We start from the raw sequence: 19,257 nt of genomic DNA, 5'->3' as shown, positions 1-19,257 counted from the left end.
GCAACATATACACCTCTTCTTGCAAATCCCCATGCAAGAATGCATTCTTTACATCCATCTGATGTAAAGACCATTGCTTTGACGCAGCCATTGCTATCACAACTCTCACCGTTGCCATCTTGGCAACTGGGCTGAAAGTTTCCTCATAATCAATGCCATATGTCTGCGCATATCCTTTGGCTACCAACCTAGCCTTATACCTGTTTATGCTTCCATCACTGTTATGTTTTACTTTGTACACCCACTTGCATCCAATGGCTTTCTTGCCTTCAGGCAATTGCACTAAGTCCCAAGTTTCATTTCCATAGCTTTCTCCCAACACACATTTCCAACAGCCTCATCAACGCATGTGGGCTCAACAACCTGCACAACCTTTGCCATATATGCATAGTGATGTGCCACATAACCATCATAGGTAAATCTCTGCACAGGATTTTTCACTCTCCCAGATCTTCGCAGCTTTTCATTCATGACTTCCATAGCCTTCTTTACACCAGGTGTTCTCATAGTAGCTGGGATCCCAAGCTCCTCATCAAGGCTCATATCTGAGCCACTAGACTCTCCATCAACATGAGAATGCCTTGTAGAAATGTCAGGCATACCAAGGGGCTCAACCACTTTCTTTTTTCCTTTACGTGATGTACTAATCACATTTGCAGGACGACTGGTATTATGACGCAGCTTGCCACTCCATGGTCTATTAACAGACCCACATCGACTTAGGTGAACGTAAGGATGTGGTCATCATTAGAAAAGGAGATATCTTAACCACTCTGCAGGAGGTTAACCTGGTTTCACCTCGCTCGACTACCATTAGACGCTTTGTTATCTTATATGCTTGAACGGACACTTATCTTTTGTAAGACGGTGCTAGAATATATAAAGCATCCTTACCTTGTGCTTAATATCAAATACGAAAAATCTAAGTACTTCATGTAGATCCCCCCAAAAAAACTCCCATCGTATGTGATAGTATGAGGCAAGAGTATGGGGTATAATGGGCGAGAAAAAATAGGTATAATAGAAAGATAATAGCTCTCTTGATAGATAAAGGTTGACATCCTATTTTCCCTTCATGAATCCCTATTATACGAAGGAGCACTCACATTTACACTTGGGTTTGTAAAGATTGAAATGCACTCGTCGGAGGAATGCTACATGTGGCTCTCTTGCAAAAGCACATAGCACAATGCATAGCTGGAGGAGTCGTCATCTTAACTTCCTTAAGAGCATACATTAAGCATTGTTGGAAGGACTTCAGCAATGGTGGGACAACCAAAAGAGCAAAGTATCATATTTGTGTTCTTTATATTAGTATTTGCAAGAAAGTTATTTACATGGAGTTTGTATCTTCTCATGAAAACTCTCCACATTAAAGCTCCAGACTGAAGTTGTGTATCAGTTGATATGTTTGGTCCATTACATAACACAAGAAAACCTAAGGACCCCAACTCTTGAGCATAAATCCATCTATGAATCACATATGGATAGCTACTAGTATAATTCACAAGTTGCATTCCAACATAACTTAAGAAGAAACAATTCTAATATACTACACTCTAAAAACAAGACAAGTTAGCGTTCCAACACAACTTCAGAAGAAACACTTCTAATATACTATACTCTAAAAACAAGACAAGTTAGCTTGGATAAGGGTTAGCAAGATAAATTCTCAACAAATCAACAATTATTAAAAAATTCCTCCTCCCCCTCTATCCGTATTCTCATCAAATTTGTAGTAAGATTTCATCCCCCCCTCCCCATTCTTCACTTTTCCCTCTCTCCCCCTCCCCAAAAACAAACGTGTTCTTAAAAAAAAAACCTCTCTAGGTCTTATTCCATTCCTAGTCATACATGAGAATTCCACCCGGCTTCACACACACCACAAGGGGATATCACCCTTTCAAATATTGGCCACTTTATAAGTAGTGAACAAGCCGTGAGATGAACACCACAAGTTACTCACTCAACCAATTGGAGTGAACACCCTGCACATCTCTGGTGGAATTAAGCGTCGCAAGTCGAGTTATGATCTTTGATGTCCATGGCAACAATTGATCCTGATCTAGAGCGTGAGCGTGAAGGACAAGCATTGCACACTATTGTTACCGTAAGAATGCCAAAGAAAAGGGGATGAGAGCAAGCACCAAGACGATTAAATGATGATGACTTAAGGTGTATCGAACGATGATGACCCAAGGTTTATCAAACAAGTGACAACCTAAGCTGTGCAGATGATAGCCTACGTGTTCGAGGTGCGCACATGAGCACACCCTTAGTATGACGTGTCCGGAAGAACATCCATTTATGTTTAGATTCTAGTATTGCACGGTTAAGATACAAATTGATTTGTTACATGTGTGTATTGCAAGAAGGCATTTTTCCTTTTCTAAATAGTAAAATAATAGTAAAGGCCCATCTGTTACTTCACATACATTTATTTTTAAAAATTTAATGGAGTTTTTTTTGAAGCGTCAATTTCTGCATTGCATTTTTTTTCCCGACAGAATTAAAAATAGAGCTATTGGTCCAGGTACTCGCTCGCAGTGGTGTATTTCACATTCTAATCAATCCATGGTATTAAAACTAGATTATAGAATTAAAGATAGTTAAACCGTTATATTGAACTAGATTAGACCAACTCAATTAGATTTCCATTCAACTGCTGCTTTGATCAATGTTAACTAATCCCTTGTACACCTAATTTCGCTTCATTTTTGACCAATTTACACTGACAACTGTATTGGACTAGATTAGAAAACTCAATTACATTTGAAAATTCAACAGCCTCCCAACTAATAATCAATAGAAAATTCAGCAGCCATTCAATTGATGATACATGTTATTATTAAATAATCCCTTATACTCACCTAATTTTGCTAAATTTTGTGCCACTAGCTCCATTTATCACCACTTCGTATAAAACTTGGTACAAGCACATTTTCATTTATGTCAAAAAGAAAACCCTATCTATTCAACTAATATTAAGTGTTAAATAATCCCTTAATTCACCTAAGTTTGTATATTTATATCAAATTAACACCCTATCCATTATTAAATAGTCCCGTGTATATTCACCTAAATTTTGCTTCATTTATGTCAAATTAACACCCTATCAATTTAACTGATGATAATTTTGCTTCAATAAACCCTAATTTTCCTTCATTTATGTCAAATTAACACCCTATCCATTCAATTGATGATGATAAGTGTTGAATAATCTCTTATTCATCTTATTTTGGTTTTTTATGTCAAAATAATCCCTTGATTTATTTCACTATGGGCATATAACTTTTTTTCCCTATCTCGTAACTTGTGAGTTACCTCTATCACAAGGGTAGCATGAAAAGCCCTAAAAAAGCTTGATAGCAAAAAGAGTCACGTGGATGGAAGATTGGCAATGGGATTTAGGACTCCTCCATTTGTTTAGATTGGCTCATGGGATTTAGGATGACTCCACTTGTTGTAGGATGGAAACATTCTATCTCTACTCTCCGTGCACCAATAGATAGGCATCACTAGCCTTTACGATTCCTAATACTCTTTGGTTTCTCGTTCTTTCTTTGCCTTTATTTCAGACTTCCAAAGCAACCATGATGAGCATGTCCTCTCATCTCCCTTTGCCATGATAAGCCCTCTCGAAACACCAAATGAATAATGATATTTTGTGCTAGGGGACAATCTCTCAAGTCATTCTCCCTCTTTGAGCAATGGGGACGTCTTACACTTAATCGAACTCTGATGCATTCAGAGAAATTACTAGAGGATGTAATCAAATCCACTAAGATAATTAAAGATAAAACAATGATGAGCAATGATGATGAAGCTTAGTGGGGACGTGTATAAAGGCTCTCGATGTGATATAATATCCACACTAGCACCGAAGACCCAAAAAAAACTACCATATGTGAAATATGAGGCAAGATTGTGGGGTATAATGGACAAGGAAAAGTGGTGTAATATAGGTCCGGACTTGGAAAATAGAAAAATCTATACAGGATTAACCACAACCCCACCTCCCTCCACGTGGGCAAAGAAGGTGGGGCTAATTCAAAATAACCGCTCCTCCTTGCAAGCGTGAGGAGGAGCCAAATCTCACATCTTCCAATGCAATTTTGAATTTGAATCTAAGAAGATCTCATCTCACATCTTTCAATGAAATCTTTGTATACATGCTTACATACCTATAGATACACACACTTATATATATTATGTATGTGTGTGTATCTATAGGTATGTAAGCATGTATATATAAATAGTGTGCATGTGCATGTGTGTGTGTGTGTGTGTGTGTGTGTGTGTGTGTGAGAGAGAGAGAGAGAGAGAGAGAGAGAGAGAGAGAGAGATTACATATAAAATGCATTTATTTGAGAGTGAGCACACCTCACCACTCATCCCTACCATTAAAATTTAATTAATTAAAATTATATATATGTGTGTAAATCTATTTAAGTGTGTGTGTGTGTGTGTGAGAGAGAGAGAGAGAGAGAGAGAGAGAGAGAGAGTTTCTATGTGAGAGTGTGCATGAAGAGAGAGAGTGTGTGTGTGTGTGTGTGTGCATGAGAGAGAGAGAGAGAGGCTGAGAATTTCTATGTAAGAGATAGTTTGTGTGGGAGGAGATAGTGTGTGTTTTCATTAGTGTATGTGCAGTGTGTACATGTGTGTGTGTGTGTGTGTGTGTGTGTGTGTGAGAGAGAGAGAGAGAGAGAGAGAGAGACGATAGATAATTTCTACGTAGAGATAGTTTGTGTGGGAGGAGAGAGTGCGCGTTTAGATTAGTGTATGTGCGGTGTGTACGTGTGTGTGCGTGTGAGAGAGAGAGAGAGAGAGAGAGAGAGAGAGAGAGAGAGAGTATATGCAGGCATGTGCGTACATATGCATCTATGTGTAGAATGTGCGAGAGAGAGAGAGAGAGAGTGAGATGGGACAGGCCTGGAGAGAGAGAGAGAGAGAGAGAGAGAGAGAGAGAGATGTAATGAGGGAGGGTGAAAAGAGAGAGAAAGAGAGTGAGAGAATAAAAAGTATCTTTTAATAAAATATAAATTAAATAGAAAACATATATGTATATGTGTATACATGTGTGTGTGTGTGTTTTTATTTACACTTATATATACATACATACATATGTATATATATATATATATATATATATATATATATATATATATATATATATATGTATATATGTATATATGTATGTATGTATATATGTTTGTGTGTGTGTGTGTGTGTTTAGATGTGTGTATGATATATCTATCTATATATTTAAAAGTGACCACAACTTCTCACCCATCTGCGTGCATTAAAATTTAATCAAAATTAATTAAATTATGTCGATGTTTGTATTTATATTTTTAAATACATGTATATATGTATAAGTATGTGTCTATGTATAGGTTTATGTATCTAATGTGAGAAAGAAGAGATGAGAGAAGAGACAATGTACTCAAGAACTCATCAAAGAACCACTAGCCAACTTGATTGGAAATGAACTACAATACCTCATATATATAGGAAAGTTCCTCCACCCTTTCCTCCACCCAAAAAGTGTGTAAATAGGAAAAAATGAAAATGAATGCTATAAATCCCAAAAATGCCTAGAGGCTAAAGAGTGTGCCACTAGTGTGACACCATCTGGAGATGACACCTATCCAACACCTCCTCTTCAGGTCCAGATGGGAGGACCAATGCCAACGCGCTGAAGAAGATAATCCAAGGTAGGTCGAGGAAGAGGCTTAGTAAACAAATCAGCAACATTATCTTTGGTAGGACAATACTCAAGCTGAATGCGACCTTCAGAAATCCAATCACGAACAAAATGAAAATGAACATCAATGTGTTTGGATCGTCCTCGAATAACTGGATTTTTGGCTAAAGCAATAGCACTCTGTGAATCTGAGTAGATGAGTGTCGGAGTAGATGAACATCCAAGGTGATTCAGAATGTGCTGAAGCCAAAGTGCTTCAGAAGTGGCATCAAGATATGACTTGTACTCTGCTTCGATCGATGAAGAAGAAGTGATTCGCTGCTTTTGACATTTCCAAGAAACAAGTCCTTTACCAAGCATAAAACAATAGCCTGACATGGAACGCCTAGTATCAATACACCCAGCCCAATCAGAATCTGAGTAACCAATAAGTGTATCTCCACCTGCATAAGAAATGCCATACTCAAGAGTTCCATGAAGATATCAAAGAACCCTCAAAGCTGCCTGCCAATGAGATCGACGAGGCTGTGATGAAGAGAATTGGCTGAGAATACTCATAGCATAGGAGAGATCTGGCCGAGTGTTAACCAAATAAATTAGAGAACCAATAAGTTGCCGATACTCTGTAGAATCAACCTCAGGAGAATCATCATCTTTGGATAATTTTGAATTAGGATCCATGGGACAAGTGAGTGATGCACAATCACGCATGCCATATTTCTCAAGCAACCTTAAAGTATACTTCTTTTGACAAGGAAAGATGCCAGAAGCAAATTGCCACACTTCTAAACCAAGAAAATAGTGGAGTAGTCTAAGATCAGTCATCATGGCAAATAATGTTGTGAGTTGAGTTTGAACCCATTTGAGTAGGTCCAAATTAGAGCAAGTGAGTGTCAAATCATCCACATAAAGCACAAGAATGCATATATCATCATACACAATAAGCACATAAAGATTAGGATCTGCATGAGTCCTCTCAAAATGTAGAGAAAGGAGAAAACTGTCAATCTTCTGATACCAAGCTCGAGGAGCTTTCTTAAGACCATAAAGAGCTTTCTGTAATAAATACACATCATGTTCATGACCCTGTGCAATAAAACCTTCAGGTTGTTCCACATAAACTTCCTCCTCTAGATCTCCATTCAAGAAGGCAGATTTAACATCCATTTGATATATAGGCCAGGCATAGTGAGAAGCAAGAGCAAAAACAACACGAATAGTAGAATATCTGGCAGTAGGAGCAAAAGTTTCATCAAAGTCTTCACCTTCTTTTTGAGCATAACCTTTAGCAACAAGGCGTGCCTTGTACTTATCAAGAGTACCATCAGAATGAAACTTGATTTTGAAAATCCACTTAACACCATTGACCTTTTTATGTGAAGGTCGTGGAACTAACTGCCATGTGTTATTAGATTCAATAGAAGAAATATCTGCTTGCATTGCTTCACACCAATGTGGTAAGGAAAGAGCTTCCTTAACCGTTTCAGGCTTAAACACATCACCAATATGAGACATCAAGGTAATTTTTACTGAAGGGCGTGTACGTAAGACACGTGTAGTAGATTGTTGAGCATCTGAAAGTGATATACCTGAATCCTGAAGTAGAGAGCGAACCCATTTTGGAGGACCAAAATTCCGTGTAGAATCCAATGAAGTAGTAGGTGTCGCAATCGAAATGGATGAAGGGGATGAAGTAGGAACTGATGGTGTAGATGAGGATGAGACTGTAGGGAATGAGAGAGGCCCAAGCTCAAGAGATGGAAATGGATCTGAGAGAGATGTAGAAGGTGGTAACTCATCAAGACCAAAAACATGCTCGTCAAAGATGGCATCACGTGAAAGAACAATATCCTCACGAGAAGGATCCCAAAAACGGAACCCTTTGGAGCGAGAAGCATATCCTGTGAATATCATAGGTTTGGACTTAGCATCAAGAGTCCTCCTCTTAGAAGAAGGCACATGCACATGAGCAACACAACCAAAGACATGAAAATGAGAAACAGTAGGCTTGTGGCCTGTGAAAGCCTCCTCTGGAGTCATGTCGTCCACTGCTTTCGTAAGAGAGCGATTGAGAAGATAAACTAAAGTAGTTATAGCCTCACCCCAAAAGGAGGAAGGTAGCTTCGCATGATGTAAGAGGGAGCGGGCCATTTCCTTCACCGTTCTATTCTTTCTTTCAACCACACCATTCTACTGCGGGGTGTAGGGTATGGTGGTTTGTCGTTGTATGCCTTTTGAAGCTAGAAAATCCTCAAATGCTATAAACTCACCTCCATTGTCAGTCCTGAGAAAAGATACCTTTTGACTTGCTTGATTCTCCATTTGGGCAAGCCAAACCTTAAAATGAGAAAGAGCATCAGACTTCTTAGGTAAGAAATAAACCCATGATTTGCAAGAGAAGTCATCCACAAGAAGCATATAATACTTGGATCCACTAAGCGATTGTACTTCCATAGGTCCTGCAAGATCAGCATGAATAAGCTCAAGTATGCGTGTGGCCCTATGAGTAGCCTCCTCTGGAAAAGAAGCCCGATGTTGCTTTCCTTGAGCACAAGAACAACAAATATGATGGCGAGGTTTCTGAAGCTTTGGTAGACCTGTAACCATGTCATGTGAGACAAGATGTTGCAAAGTAACAAGAGGAACATGGCCAAAGCGAAAATGCCATAGATCACTATCTTCATTAGAAACAAGTGCTTTAGGAGAAGCAAATAATTGATGACGATGAGACTCATGTGGTGGCAACTGTGCTGTAAAAGAGCTTATATGATAAAGCCCAGCATTTTGATAACCATGTGCCACACGAGAAAGTGACTGTCTTATCAATGATTTCAATCACTTCATCATCAAAGTAAACCCCAAGACCTTTAGAAGTAGCCTTAGAGATAGAAAATAAGTTGGCAGACATCTTAGGCACATGCAAAACATCATGTAAGATAGCATCTCCAAAAGAAACATCACCAATACCAATCACAGGGAGAGATGAAGCATCACCAATGTGTACTGATGAAGAGATAGACTTATAGTTTTCCAATAAGAAAGAACTATTCGTCATGTGAGAAGTAGCACCACTATCGGCAATCCACTCATCCGCCGCCGCCGCAGCATGCGTATCAAGATCTTTGATTACCACAAGTGATGTGTCACATGAAGAAGTAGAAGACATAGCAACATATGCAATCTTGGCGTTACCGTCTTCCTTCTTGTCTTTGTTTTTGTCGTGAGAAGATGTTGATGTAGAAAAACCCTTAGATTTGGATTCAAGTTCAGCTTTTACCTTCTTGGATGCCGCCTTCTTAGCAAAACAACGATCCTCCGTATGGCCACTATGACCACAGAAAGTGCACTCCTTGGAAGAATCCTTTGATTTGTCCTTGTCGACTTTGGTTGAAGAATCTTTAGCATTGGAATTAGAGCCTTTGCGTTGATCATTCCCCTTGCCTTTGCCTTTGCCCTTGCCTTGGCTTACAAAAGCCGAGTCCTTTTTGTTTTGCTTGCGAGTAAGGCACTTATCATGAAGAAGATCCATAGTCTCTTCAAAGGAAGAGAAAAGAACTCGAAGAAAGATGTTATCTTTGAACGATTCAAAAGAAGGCGGCAATTTACCAAGTAGCTTGTGGACCGGATTGCTTACCAATGTACCAAACTCCTCAAGTTGCCGCTTGATTCGATTGAATTCTCCAAGCTTCTCCACTACGTTATCGGATTCGGAGATAGAAAGCTTATCCAAATCTTCTTCCAACTTAGCCATCTTAACCGTTGAAAGTCTTCCATATTGCATTTGTATAGCGTGCCATAATTGTTGAGCCGTACTCCTTGTAGAGAGAAATTGAGACACAACCGATGTAGACATGCCATGCACAAGTAAAGCTTTGGCCCGTGCATCCATATAGGTTTGATATTGAGAAGGCACCATATGAGGAGACGTGATTATAGACCACACCCCGACGCTTTCCAAAAGAAGTTGCATAAACAAGGACCAAGTGTGGTGGTTGTTTGGGGTAAGCTTTTGTGAATCGAAAAGACTTGGAAGGCTCAAAGATTGAGTGAATGGGTTCAAGGGATGATATGATTGAGTGGGGAGAGGAGTAGTAGTGGAAGTAGTAGAAGAAGGAATCATAGTAGATGAAGTTGCCATAAAAGGCATAGATGATGTAGGGGGATATACCATAGAGGGCATAGAAGTATGTGGATAGGAAGGCATAAAAGACAAAGAAGAAAGAGTGTATGGATCCGTAGAAGGTAATGGATACGACGGAAAAGAGAAAGTAGAAGCACCTATCGAAGAAGGAATTGCACCAACTTCTGTTGTAGTAGTTGCCAGTCCAACCGTCGCGTAGGAGATGTAGGATCCATAGTATCTTCAAGTTTGCCTTTGTCTTTTGGAGTAGAGGACTTCCGAGATCCCATAGGGAGTGGAGGGTGGGAAAACACAAGGGAAGAAGTGTCGTACATCCAACGTAGCCAATAGATGGGCTGTCCACCAAGGAAGTATCTCCAAAATATGCACAAAGATAGTGCAAAAACGCAGCCACAAAACGCAGCCGATATATGAACCAATAGACTCCGTAGAAACCACCAAAAGAGGACTGAGAATGTAGCCTTAGGTAGAAGGAGTATGGAGGAGTTGATTGTCCACAAAAACGCAAACACAAAGTGTATAGCAAAGTGGAATTTTCAGCCAGTAGAAAGGTGTAGAAAAGAGGATGAATATGTACCTCAAAACACCATGAAGAGGGCTGAAGTTGATGATGAAAACGCAGCCAAGAAATCTCTCCACAAGAAGCCTCCAAAAAAACGCTACCGCATGTAGGGAAAACTAGTTGGCAATGTTTTCACCGCAAGTAGAGTTGTAGGACTCGGGTTGAAGTGCTTTAAAAACACACTTGTAGAGGATGGTAAGGGGCTGGTTTGAAGCCTCATGCATCATTGAATGAGTGCAAGGATGATGAGTAAGGGCTTCTGCAAAAAACGCAAGCAAAAATTCTGCATGCAAGCAGTCTACGAAGAATAACTCAAAAACGATGAAGAATTTGCGAAAACTTTCTTTTGCAAAGTTGTAGACCACGATGATTCCAGTAGGTCTCACAAGCACAATCCTCAAAAACGCATCCGTTTAGCAGATAATCAAGCATGTAAGAGCTTCTGCAAAAAGCGCAAGCAAAAATTTTGCATGCAAGCAGTCTGCGAAGAATAACTCAAAAACGATGAGAAATTAGCAAAACTTTCTGCAAAGTTGTCGATGATTCCAATAGATCATGTGAGCACAATCCTCAAAAACGCATCCGTTTAGCAGATAATCAAGAATAAAAAAAACGCAATTGAAAGCGGGGTTGTTGAAGATGACTAGAGGTAGAGAGGAAGAAGGATAAGGAGACTATGTGTGCCACCACCTTGCTCTTGATACCATGTGAGAAAGAAGAGATGAGAGAAGAAACAATGTACTCAAGAACTCATCAAAGAACCACTAGCCAACTTGATTAGAAATTAACTACAATGCCTCATATATAGAAAAGTTCCTCCACCCTTTCCTCCATCCAAAAAGTGTGTTAAAAAAAAAAACAGAAATGAATGCTATAAATCCCAAAAATGCCTAGAGGCTAAAGAGTGTGCCACTAGTGTGACACCATCTGGAGATGACACCTATCCAACATCTAAAACATAATATTGTATATACTATATATTTACATATGTATGTGTGCGTGTGTGTGTGTGTGAGAGAGAGAGAGAGAGAGAGAGAGAGAGAGCGCTTCTATGTGTGGGAGTGTAAGAAGAGAGAGAGAGTGTGCATGTGTGCATGTGTGTGTGTGAGAGAAAGAGAGAGAGAGAGAGAGAGCAGGTGTGTATATGTGTGTGCATGTGAGAGAGAGAGAGAGAGAGAGAGAGAGAGAGAGAGTTTCAACATTTAAGAGTGTACGTGAGAGAGAGAGAGAGAGAGAGAGAGAGAGAGAGAGAGAGAGAGTTTCAACATTTAAGAGTGTGTACGTGACAGAGAGAGAGAGAGGACACATGTGTGTGTGTGTGTGTGTGTGAGAGAGAGAGAGAGAGAGAGAGAGAAAGATGGTAGTAGAGAGAGAATAGTTCTTTTCTAGAACCTTGGTTGGCCGCAACAACGCGTGGGTGCAATACTAGTTATATTTAAGCCAATGGAGACAGGTGTTGAAGTCCCATGCAAGAGATTGCTAGACTCAAAACCTAGCAACTTTGACAACGGCATGAAAGCACACACGCACACAAGCACAAAGGATCCCAAAAAAAAGAAAGATAATATTTGTTGATAGACATCGAACAATGTACTATTTTTCCTTCGAAATTTATCGACAATCTTAACACTTATTAAAAAAAATAGCTTGGATAAGGGATAGCAAGATAATTTCTCAACAATTTAACACTTGTTTAAAAAAATTCCTCCAACAATTTAACAAGTCATTAAAAAATTTCCTCCTCCCCCTCCACGAATTCTCACCATTAGTATCTCTCTCCATATAACCCCCCCCCCAAAAAATAAAAATAAAAATGTACATTTTAAAAAACAATCTAGGTCTTGTGTCCCATTCCGAATTGCACACAAGAATTCCTCCAAGCTTCACTCACACCCTACTACTCACCACACACACAACCCTTCACTCACACCCTACTACTCACCACACACACACAACGGAGTACCACAAGGGGAGTACCACTCACCCTACTACACACCACACAACCAAGTACCAAATACCACCCTTACAAATATTGGCACACACCTTTAACACTACCACACACACATCCAAGTACCACAAGGGGGTATCACTCACAATCGAGTACCACAGGACACAAATGAGTACCAAATGGAGTATCATTGACGAGTACTACACGGGGCACAATTGAGTATCACAAGGGGGTACCACCACACAACCAGGTACCACCAAGGGGTACCACCCTTACAAATATTGACACTCCCCACACACAACCGAGTACCAACTGACAAATATTGACACTCCCCACACACAACCGAGTACCAACTGACTACCACAAGGGGGGTACCACCCTTACACAAATATTCCACAAGTTATTCACTTCACACACAACCAGGTGGAGTGCTCACCCCCTACATTTCTTCGGAAGCAGTTTGATGACCGAATAAACGATGGGCAACGACATGTGCATACAAGCTATGGCACGTTTGTTCCGTCATCTAACGTTCATCATATGCCACGTCGAACGTCCATTTTTTTTAAAACGTCAGTACACTGCACAATCTGTTTTTTATTTTATTTTTTTATTTCTGGATTACTTTGCTTTATCCGACAAACTAAAAACAAAATCTTACTAATATATTACAGCACGCTCCAGACAGTAACCCACAGCTACTGAAGGACTTATACTACAGCTAGTCAAGGCAAACAACCAACCACACGAAGGCCAATAACTCTGCAGTTAAAAAAACTAAAACCAGACGTTGCACATAGTGAAAAAGGATGATAACTGTTTAAGTAACGACTTAAAAATTAAACCATGAAGCTCACATTATGTTTAGACTTTTTAAAATTAAACCATGGAGCTCACGTTATTAAAGACTTAAATATTAAAACCATGGAGCTGGCATTACCCACTCTAGGATCAGAATCTCTTAAAAAAAACCATGGAGCTCACATTCCCACTCTAGGATCAGAACCTCGGTTCAACCTCTCAAGGCTCTCAAGGCCTCGGGGGGAAACCTCATTGATCACGATGGTGGGTAGAGAACGCAGCATAAACACAACATGATGGTGAATTAAGACAGTGGAGGAGGCTTTTCTTCATCATCTTTTATTTTGCCCTCCACTTTTAGCAGCAGCAGTAATTCAGAGGTACTGGTCCAGGTACTCGCTAGCGGTGGTGTATTTCACATCTGGGTACAGACTTGCCGCTTCAACGCCCTCCTCCCCAATTTCGAAGTTGTACTGATCCCCTTTCACAAATATATTGTGCACCGTCGCCAGCACTATGTTCTTGGGAATAGGAGATGCTGCACACCCATCCATCCGTTCAGCAGAATATCATTTCCAAACTGCTAATTAATCCGGTGTATTAAAGATCATTAAACTAATCCGTTGTACTCAACTAGATTCGACACCACAAACAGATTGCCATTCAACTGGATAATCCCCTGTATCATTGTCAAATTACCACCCTATCCATTCAACTGCAAAGATAATCCCTTGTATTATGCCAAATTAACACCCTATCCATTCAACTGCGCCAAATTAACACCCTGGTCAAACCCACCGCTAAGTGTTCAACAATAATCCCTAAAATTCACTTACATTCCCGCTAAATTTACAACAATAATCCCTAAAATTCACCTACATTCCCGCCAAATTTATGCCAAATTATTAACACCCTATCCATTCAACTGATGATTAGTGTCAAAATAAGCCCTTAAATTCACCCAATTTTAGATTATTTGTGTCAAGTGAACACCCTATCACCTAATTTTGGTTTATTTACGTCAAAACAAATCCTTATACACCTAATTTTTACATTATTAATGTGAAGGACACCATAATATCGACCCTGCCCATTCCACTTACTCTTGATTTGCTCGATCATGTCCTCCTCGCTCACGTACTCCCTCTCCAATTTCTTCCCAATCTTGCTCTCCCACAGGCTCACCACCTCATTCACAGACAAGATATTCGCAGGAGGCCTGATGTAGACCACCTTGTTCAAGGTTCTGGGGTCATCAATGGTCTTTATGGTGTATGTGCCAATATCCTCTTCTTTCACAAAAATGGCTGCAAAGGGAACACCCCAAAAAACCCATTAAAACTCAATGCAATAAGGGGTACCAATGCATTGCAACATACCATAGACATGGATGGCCATGTGAACCTTACCCTTGACATCTCCTGAGCCATAGATGGTGACCTTGTCTCTTGGAGGTGCAGGCTTTCCGAATTGTACAAGATTGCTAAGGGAGTAGCCTGCAAAGGCATTGCTGGAGATGTATGTGTAAGGGATACCGGCTGCCTCGACCTTGCGACGGATGGCCACTTTCTTCCCATACATGGTGTTCACAGGCTCAAGAGCTTTGGCACGGTCCACATCATTCCCAAACTCAGATGGCAAAAACCTCTGCAAAGGTACATGGGAAGCTCAGGGTTCATTACCTGCTTGATACACAAAAGGAGGCCATCAGAGAGAGCTCATACCTTGACAGTTCCCACTTCTTTGATGGCTGCAATGATCTTCTCTTGCTCCGGGATGGCAGGTCCCCCAACGGTAGAGATGACAACATCAGCCTCCTTGATGGCGGCTACCAAGCTCGCATGGTCGTCTAGAGATCCCTGCGGACATAACCCAACAGAGAAATGAGGCCCTTAAAGCAACACATAAAGCCCAGCTTATGTGAAGCCACATTCCTTTCATCAGTAAACTCCATGCCTGCAAGACATGAGCACCAAAAATGCACTAAAACTGCATGACTTACGTGGACGAAAGTGATGCCAAGGGCTTTAAAGGACTCCACAAGCTCGGCCTTGGCAGTGATGGTGGCGGGACGGACGAGGATGGAGGTGGGGTGACCCTCTGCAACGCTGGCACGTGCCACGCGCTTGCCGATGTAGCCTGTGGCACCGATGATGAGGACACGGCTCTTGACGCCCATGATGCCAAACAGGTAAATGGAGGGAGGAGAGGAGCAGGAAGGGGAGGAAGAAGAGGAGGAGGGGAGGGAGAGCGCAAGGAGCAACACGAGAAAGCACAGGGAGCTAGCTATGGTGTGAGCGGCGAACAGCGCAGGCCTAGAGGGGGCTGGGGGGGGGCGGGGTGGGAAGGGGGTGGTACAGTCGAGCTGATCAGTTGGATTTGCGTTGCAGGCTGGCGCTTAGAGGAAGTGGGATGGCGTATTTGTAAGGAGAAGCATGGAATCATTTACTCCCTCGAGCTGCTTGTGTTTGTGGGCACGAGCGAGAGGAGACGAAATCACGTTGCATGCTCACGTGCCCTACACACTAGCTCCTCGTGTTGCCCCTCACTAAAAGAAAATGGAAAACTCTCAGTCTTACTCTTTGTCTCTTTAACTCTCTTTTTCTCTTTACCTTTCTCTAACTCTCTCTTTCTAACCTATCTCTCTTTAACTCTCTGTAACTCTCTCTTTCTAACCTCTCTCTCTTTAACTCTCTGTAACTCTCTCTCTACCTTAGTCTCACATTCACTCTCTCTCGCTCTTAAACTCTCTCAAACTCTCTTAATCTCTCGAACTGGCCAACTCTCTCCCTCCCTCCCTCTCTCTCTCTCTCTCTCTCTCTCTCTCCCCTAAACTCTTTGTTAGTCTCATGAACTCGATGGTCAAGTGGGGATGCACATGCGATCATTACTTTCACATAGGATTGTGGGTGATGCCATTATTTTACTTCCATATGTGAAGTATGTAGATCGGGTCAGTATTTGTGTCTGGGATGCATCTTTTATTTATATCATTTTCTAGTATTAATATATTTAATCAGCTGTGTGCATTGGTATGATATAGTTAGGATTAATGTGTTTAATTGGTTGTGTACGCTCACTAATATTATTTTGGTGTAGGTGATGATTGAGTGGAGGACTATGTGTTAGTCACACGGGTGGACTACAATGAGATACCTTGGAAGATATGTGATCACCTTTTAGGTTTTCATATTTGGCATTATATTTTTGGAAGACATTAGCCTCAAACCTTTGTACATACCAATCAGTCTCAAACCTTTGTGCATACCAATTAGTATTTTATGCTTTTGGTAGGCCCAAGGCTCTATAATTAAGCTTGCTATATTTTTGAAAAGCAGCTTGTATACTCAAAGCTGCAAAAAGCTATTAGGCTTTAGTTTTAGAGGATCTTTTTATAATTAAGATTGCATACCAATTTGTGCATCCCAATTAGTATTTTATGCTTTTGGTAGGCCCAAGACTCTATAATTAAGCTTGCTATATTTTTGAAAGGAGCTTGTACGCTCAAAGACTCAAAAAGCTATTAGGCTTTATTTTTAGAGGATCTTTTTATAAAAGCAAGCATCAATATATTTAAATATGGGTGAGTAGTACAATGGGCCACACTCACCCAAGGGAGATTGAACCCAACCTTGTGTTGACGGTGATCTCTTCTCTATTTTCAACCTTTCATGTTTTATGCTATTTTGTTAAATTATTTACGTAAGGTTTTGATGTTCAATTTGTGCAAAGTCTATGTTCTATTAATTTTTGTGTTTGAGTTTGAGTGATTCTTCTCCAAGTGTCATAAAGATCCTGCCAGTGGTATCAGAGCTTGGGGACCACTCAAGGAGAAGAATTCTTGGAGAAAAAAAATTCAAGGCAAAAAATTATTTGAAGCTTTTTGGAGCAAGGAAGGTTACTCAAATTGTTTTTGGAGAATTGTAAAGCTTCATCAAATTAAAAGTAAGTTTTACGGGAAAAAGAAAGGCATGCAGTAAAGGTGCAAGGGCTTTAGACAAAGAGAGGGATTCATTCAAAAATCCAAAGGGAAAAGGAGGCAAAAGCAAAGAGACCTTTGGGCAAAGATTCAATGCTTTATGGGAAATTTCTGGGCCATCGGATCAAGGGATGAGGTTTTAAGCCACCTTTATGCATAAAACCACTCTTTTAAATGGAAACCACCATTCTCCTTCATGAATCTTAATCCTCTCCATAATCCATCAGTATGGATGGAATCAGCACATTGAGGAGATCAAGGGCCTAAAATTAGAATTGCTAAGCATTGTGTCTGCTCAAATTGCATGAGAGGGAAATATATCCAAAGGAGAAAGGAGAGAGATTCACGCTGTCTCTTTCTCAAATTGGAATTTTCTCATCTTATGTCATTTCAAATTTTGAAAGGAGAGCTATCCCTTCTTACCTAATGATTTCCTTGAGAGAGAAAATAGGGCCTCCCTCTTAAAAGGTGAGCTTCATGGTGTGATGAAAACTTAAAAGTGTAGGTATCTCTCTTTTTCTCTCTCTCATTGTTGTAAAGAAAAGAAAAGAAATTATATGTAAGATACACTTCTTTAAGAGTGAGCACATCCCCACCCATTTAAATTTAATCTAAATTAAAATTATGTGTATATGTGTGTGTATTTATTTTATAAATATACATGTATATTTATGTATATATAGGAATATGTGTCTAAATATAGGCTCAATATAGGTTTGGCCTATTGTGCACTGGTTAGCTCTACACTACTTGTTTAGTTAGATTGCACTAGTTAGCTCTTTAGTATCCTTCTATAGTAGTATTGTTTGGTTTGTACATTCATTTAACTAATTATGTGTCTAATCTTGATAGGTGGAGCATTTTCTCAATTTCACTAGAGAGTTTCCAAATGTGCAAATACAGTAATGCTCTTTTGAGCACTTGAAACCTTTCTTTGTACAAAAACTAAAGGTAGATACTCATGTTGTTGTACTCATCATATTTAGATGTTATATATGAAGGAAGCTCTTCACCAAATGCGGTTACCCAATGTTGGGTTTAATGGGCTTACATGTTCTTACAGGTGCTATATATGTGGAAGTAACGATCAAGAATCTAGTTGCTTAGCCTTTAAGAAATCAAAACTCAGTATTACATCATCTTATGTAAGAAGAGCCAAGGATCCACATACCATTCTTTGATATGCATCCTTAGGTGTTGCTTCTTTTTTCAAGTGTGGACCAACTAGAGTGCAATGGTACCCACGTGAAACGGCTAAGATAGGCCATTATGTTTCAGTCAAGGTATTTGAAGATATTCAAGTGGAGGTTAAAGGAGGACAGAAGAAGACCAACCAAGAGAAGGAGAAGACTGAGCACAACAAAGAAAAGGAGCAAACCAATCAAGACAGCCACAAGAGAAGGGAAAAACCAAGCAAAATAAGTAAAAGGTCAACCAAGACAATGAGAAGGCTGACATAGAAACAAATAAAATGAAGGTTCTTACACACAAGAAGATGAGTTACAGTGCATTGTTGCAATTATTCAATACCTATCTTTGTAAATTTATACAACACAATTTTATATACAAATGATAGGCTAATCAATTTAAAGAGTGTGTGTTACGGTTCCTTGAGGGCATAGTTTATCAATAGTGGAATTTGTAGAGAACTATACATTCAAAGAGACGAATGAGATTCAGTCCATGCATTGGCACTCAAGCTAAGTTACCATTTTTGTTCACATCACATATACTCGGCATTCTGATGATATGCAAAAGACCTTCTATTTATTTATTTTAGATGATAGAGTCTACGATACCCTTTTTGTTCAACATTGCTTTATGTTACATTATGCATGGCTATAGGAGCAAGGATTTGCATTAACACAGCACTGGGCTTGGTCTAATGGTGTTGCCTCCAAGTTCAAGGCTAAAACGCCATTCTACTTTATGGCGAGATATGCAGGACTCACAAACATGTTGATGACTTGGAATTTCTTTGGTTTTAGACATGGCAAGGATGGGGCAAGTGCTCTTGTGTAGAGAACTTTAACGCATGAGCAACTGAAGATAGATGGGACAAAATTACAATGCACTACAAATGTTGTGGCCTTCTTGAGAGCTAACTTGTTGCACGCTG

The 19,257-nt window shown here is 40.0% G+C and overlaps 1 protein-coding gene across 1 annotated transcript; it reads right to left on the bottom strand.

Moving 5' to 3' along the window:
* Positions 1-13,228: 13,228 nt before the first annotated feature.
* LOC147605470 (phenylcoumaran benzylic ether reductase IRL1-like) lies at positions 13,229-15,547 on the bottom strand. Its single transcript, XM_086793085.1, has 5 exons — positions 15,162-15,547; positions 14,884-15,018; positions 14,569-14,806; positions 14,263-14,466; positions 13,229-13,697 (listed from the first exon to the last, which is right to left on the bottom strand). Exons 1-5 carry the CDS (start codon positions 15,336-15,338, stop codon positions 13,534-13,536), a joined length of 918 nt encoding a protein of 305 aa, XP_086649211.1. The 5' UTR covers positions 15,339-15,547; the 3' UTR covers positions 13,229-13,533.
* Positions 15,548-19,257: the final 3,710 nt, after the last annotated feature.

This window comes from Cibotium barometz, chromosome 59 (genome assembly GCF_041138505.1).
Source record: "Cibotium barometz isolate CiBa-2024 chromosome 59, ASM4113850v1, whole genome shotgun sequence".
Taxonomy (NCBI): Eukaryota; Viridiplantae; Streptophyta; class Polypodiopsida; order Cyatheales; family Cibotiaceae; genus Cibotium; species Cibotium barometz.
Note: the sequence above shows the minus strand (reverse complement) of the source record. Positions and strands in the feature narration are given on the sequence as shown.

What these genes read in the sequence shown, in the direction of transcription:
- LOC147605470 (XM_086793085.1), bottom strand. Translation starts at nt 15,338, where the DNA reads ATGGGCGTCAAGAGCCGTGTCCTCATCATCGGTGCCACAGGCTACATC. An exon ending in TTGGCATCACTTTCGTCCAC is followed by an intron (nt 15,019 to 15,161) that starts GTAAGTCATGCA and finishes TTATGTCCGCAG; the next exon opens with GGATCTCTAGACGACCATGC. An exon ending in AAGAAGTGGGAACTGTCAAG is followed by an intron (nt 14,807 to 14,883) that starts GTATGAGCTCTC and finishes GTACCTTTGCAG; the next exon opens with AGGTTTTTGCCATCTGAGTT.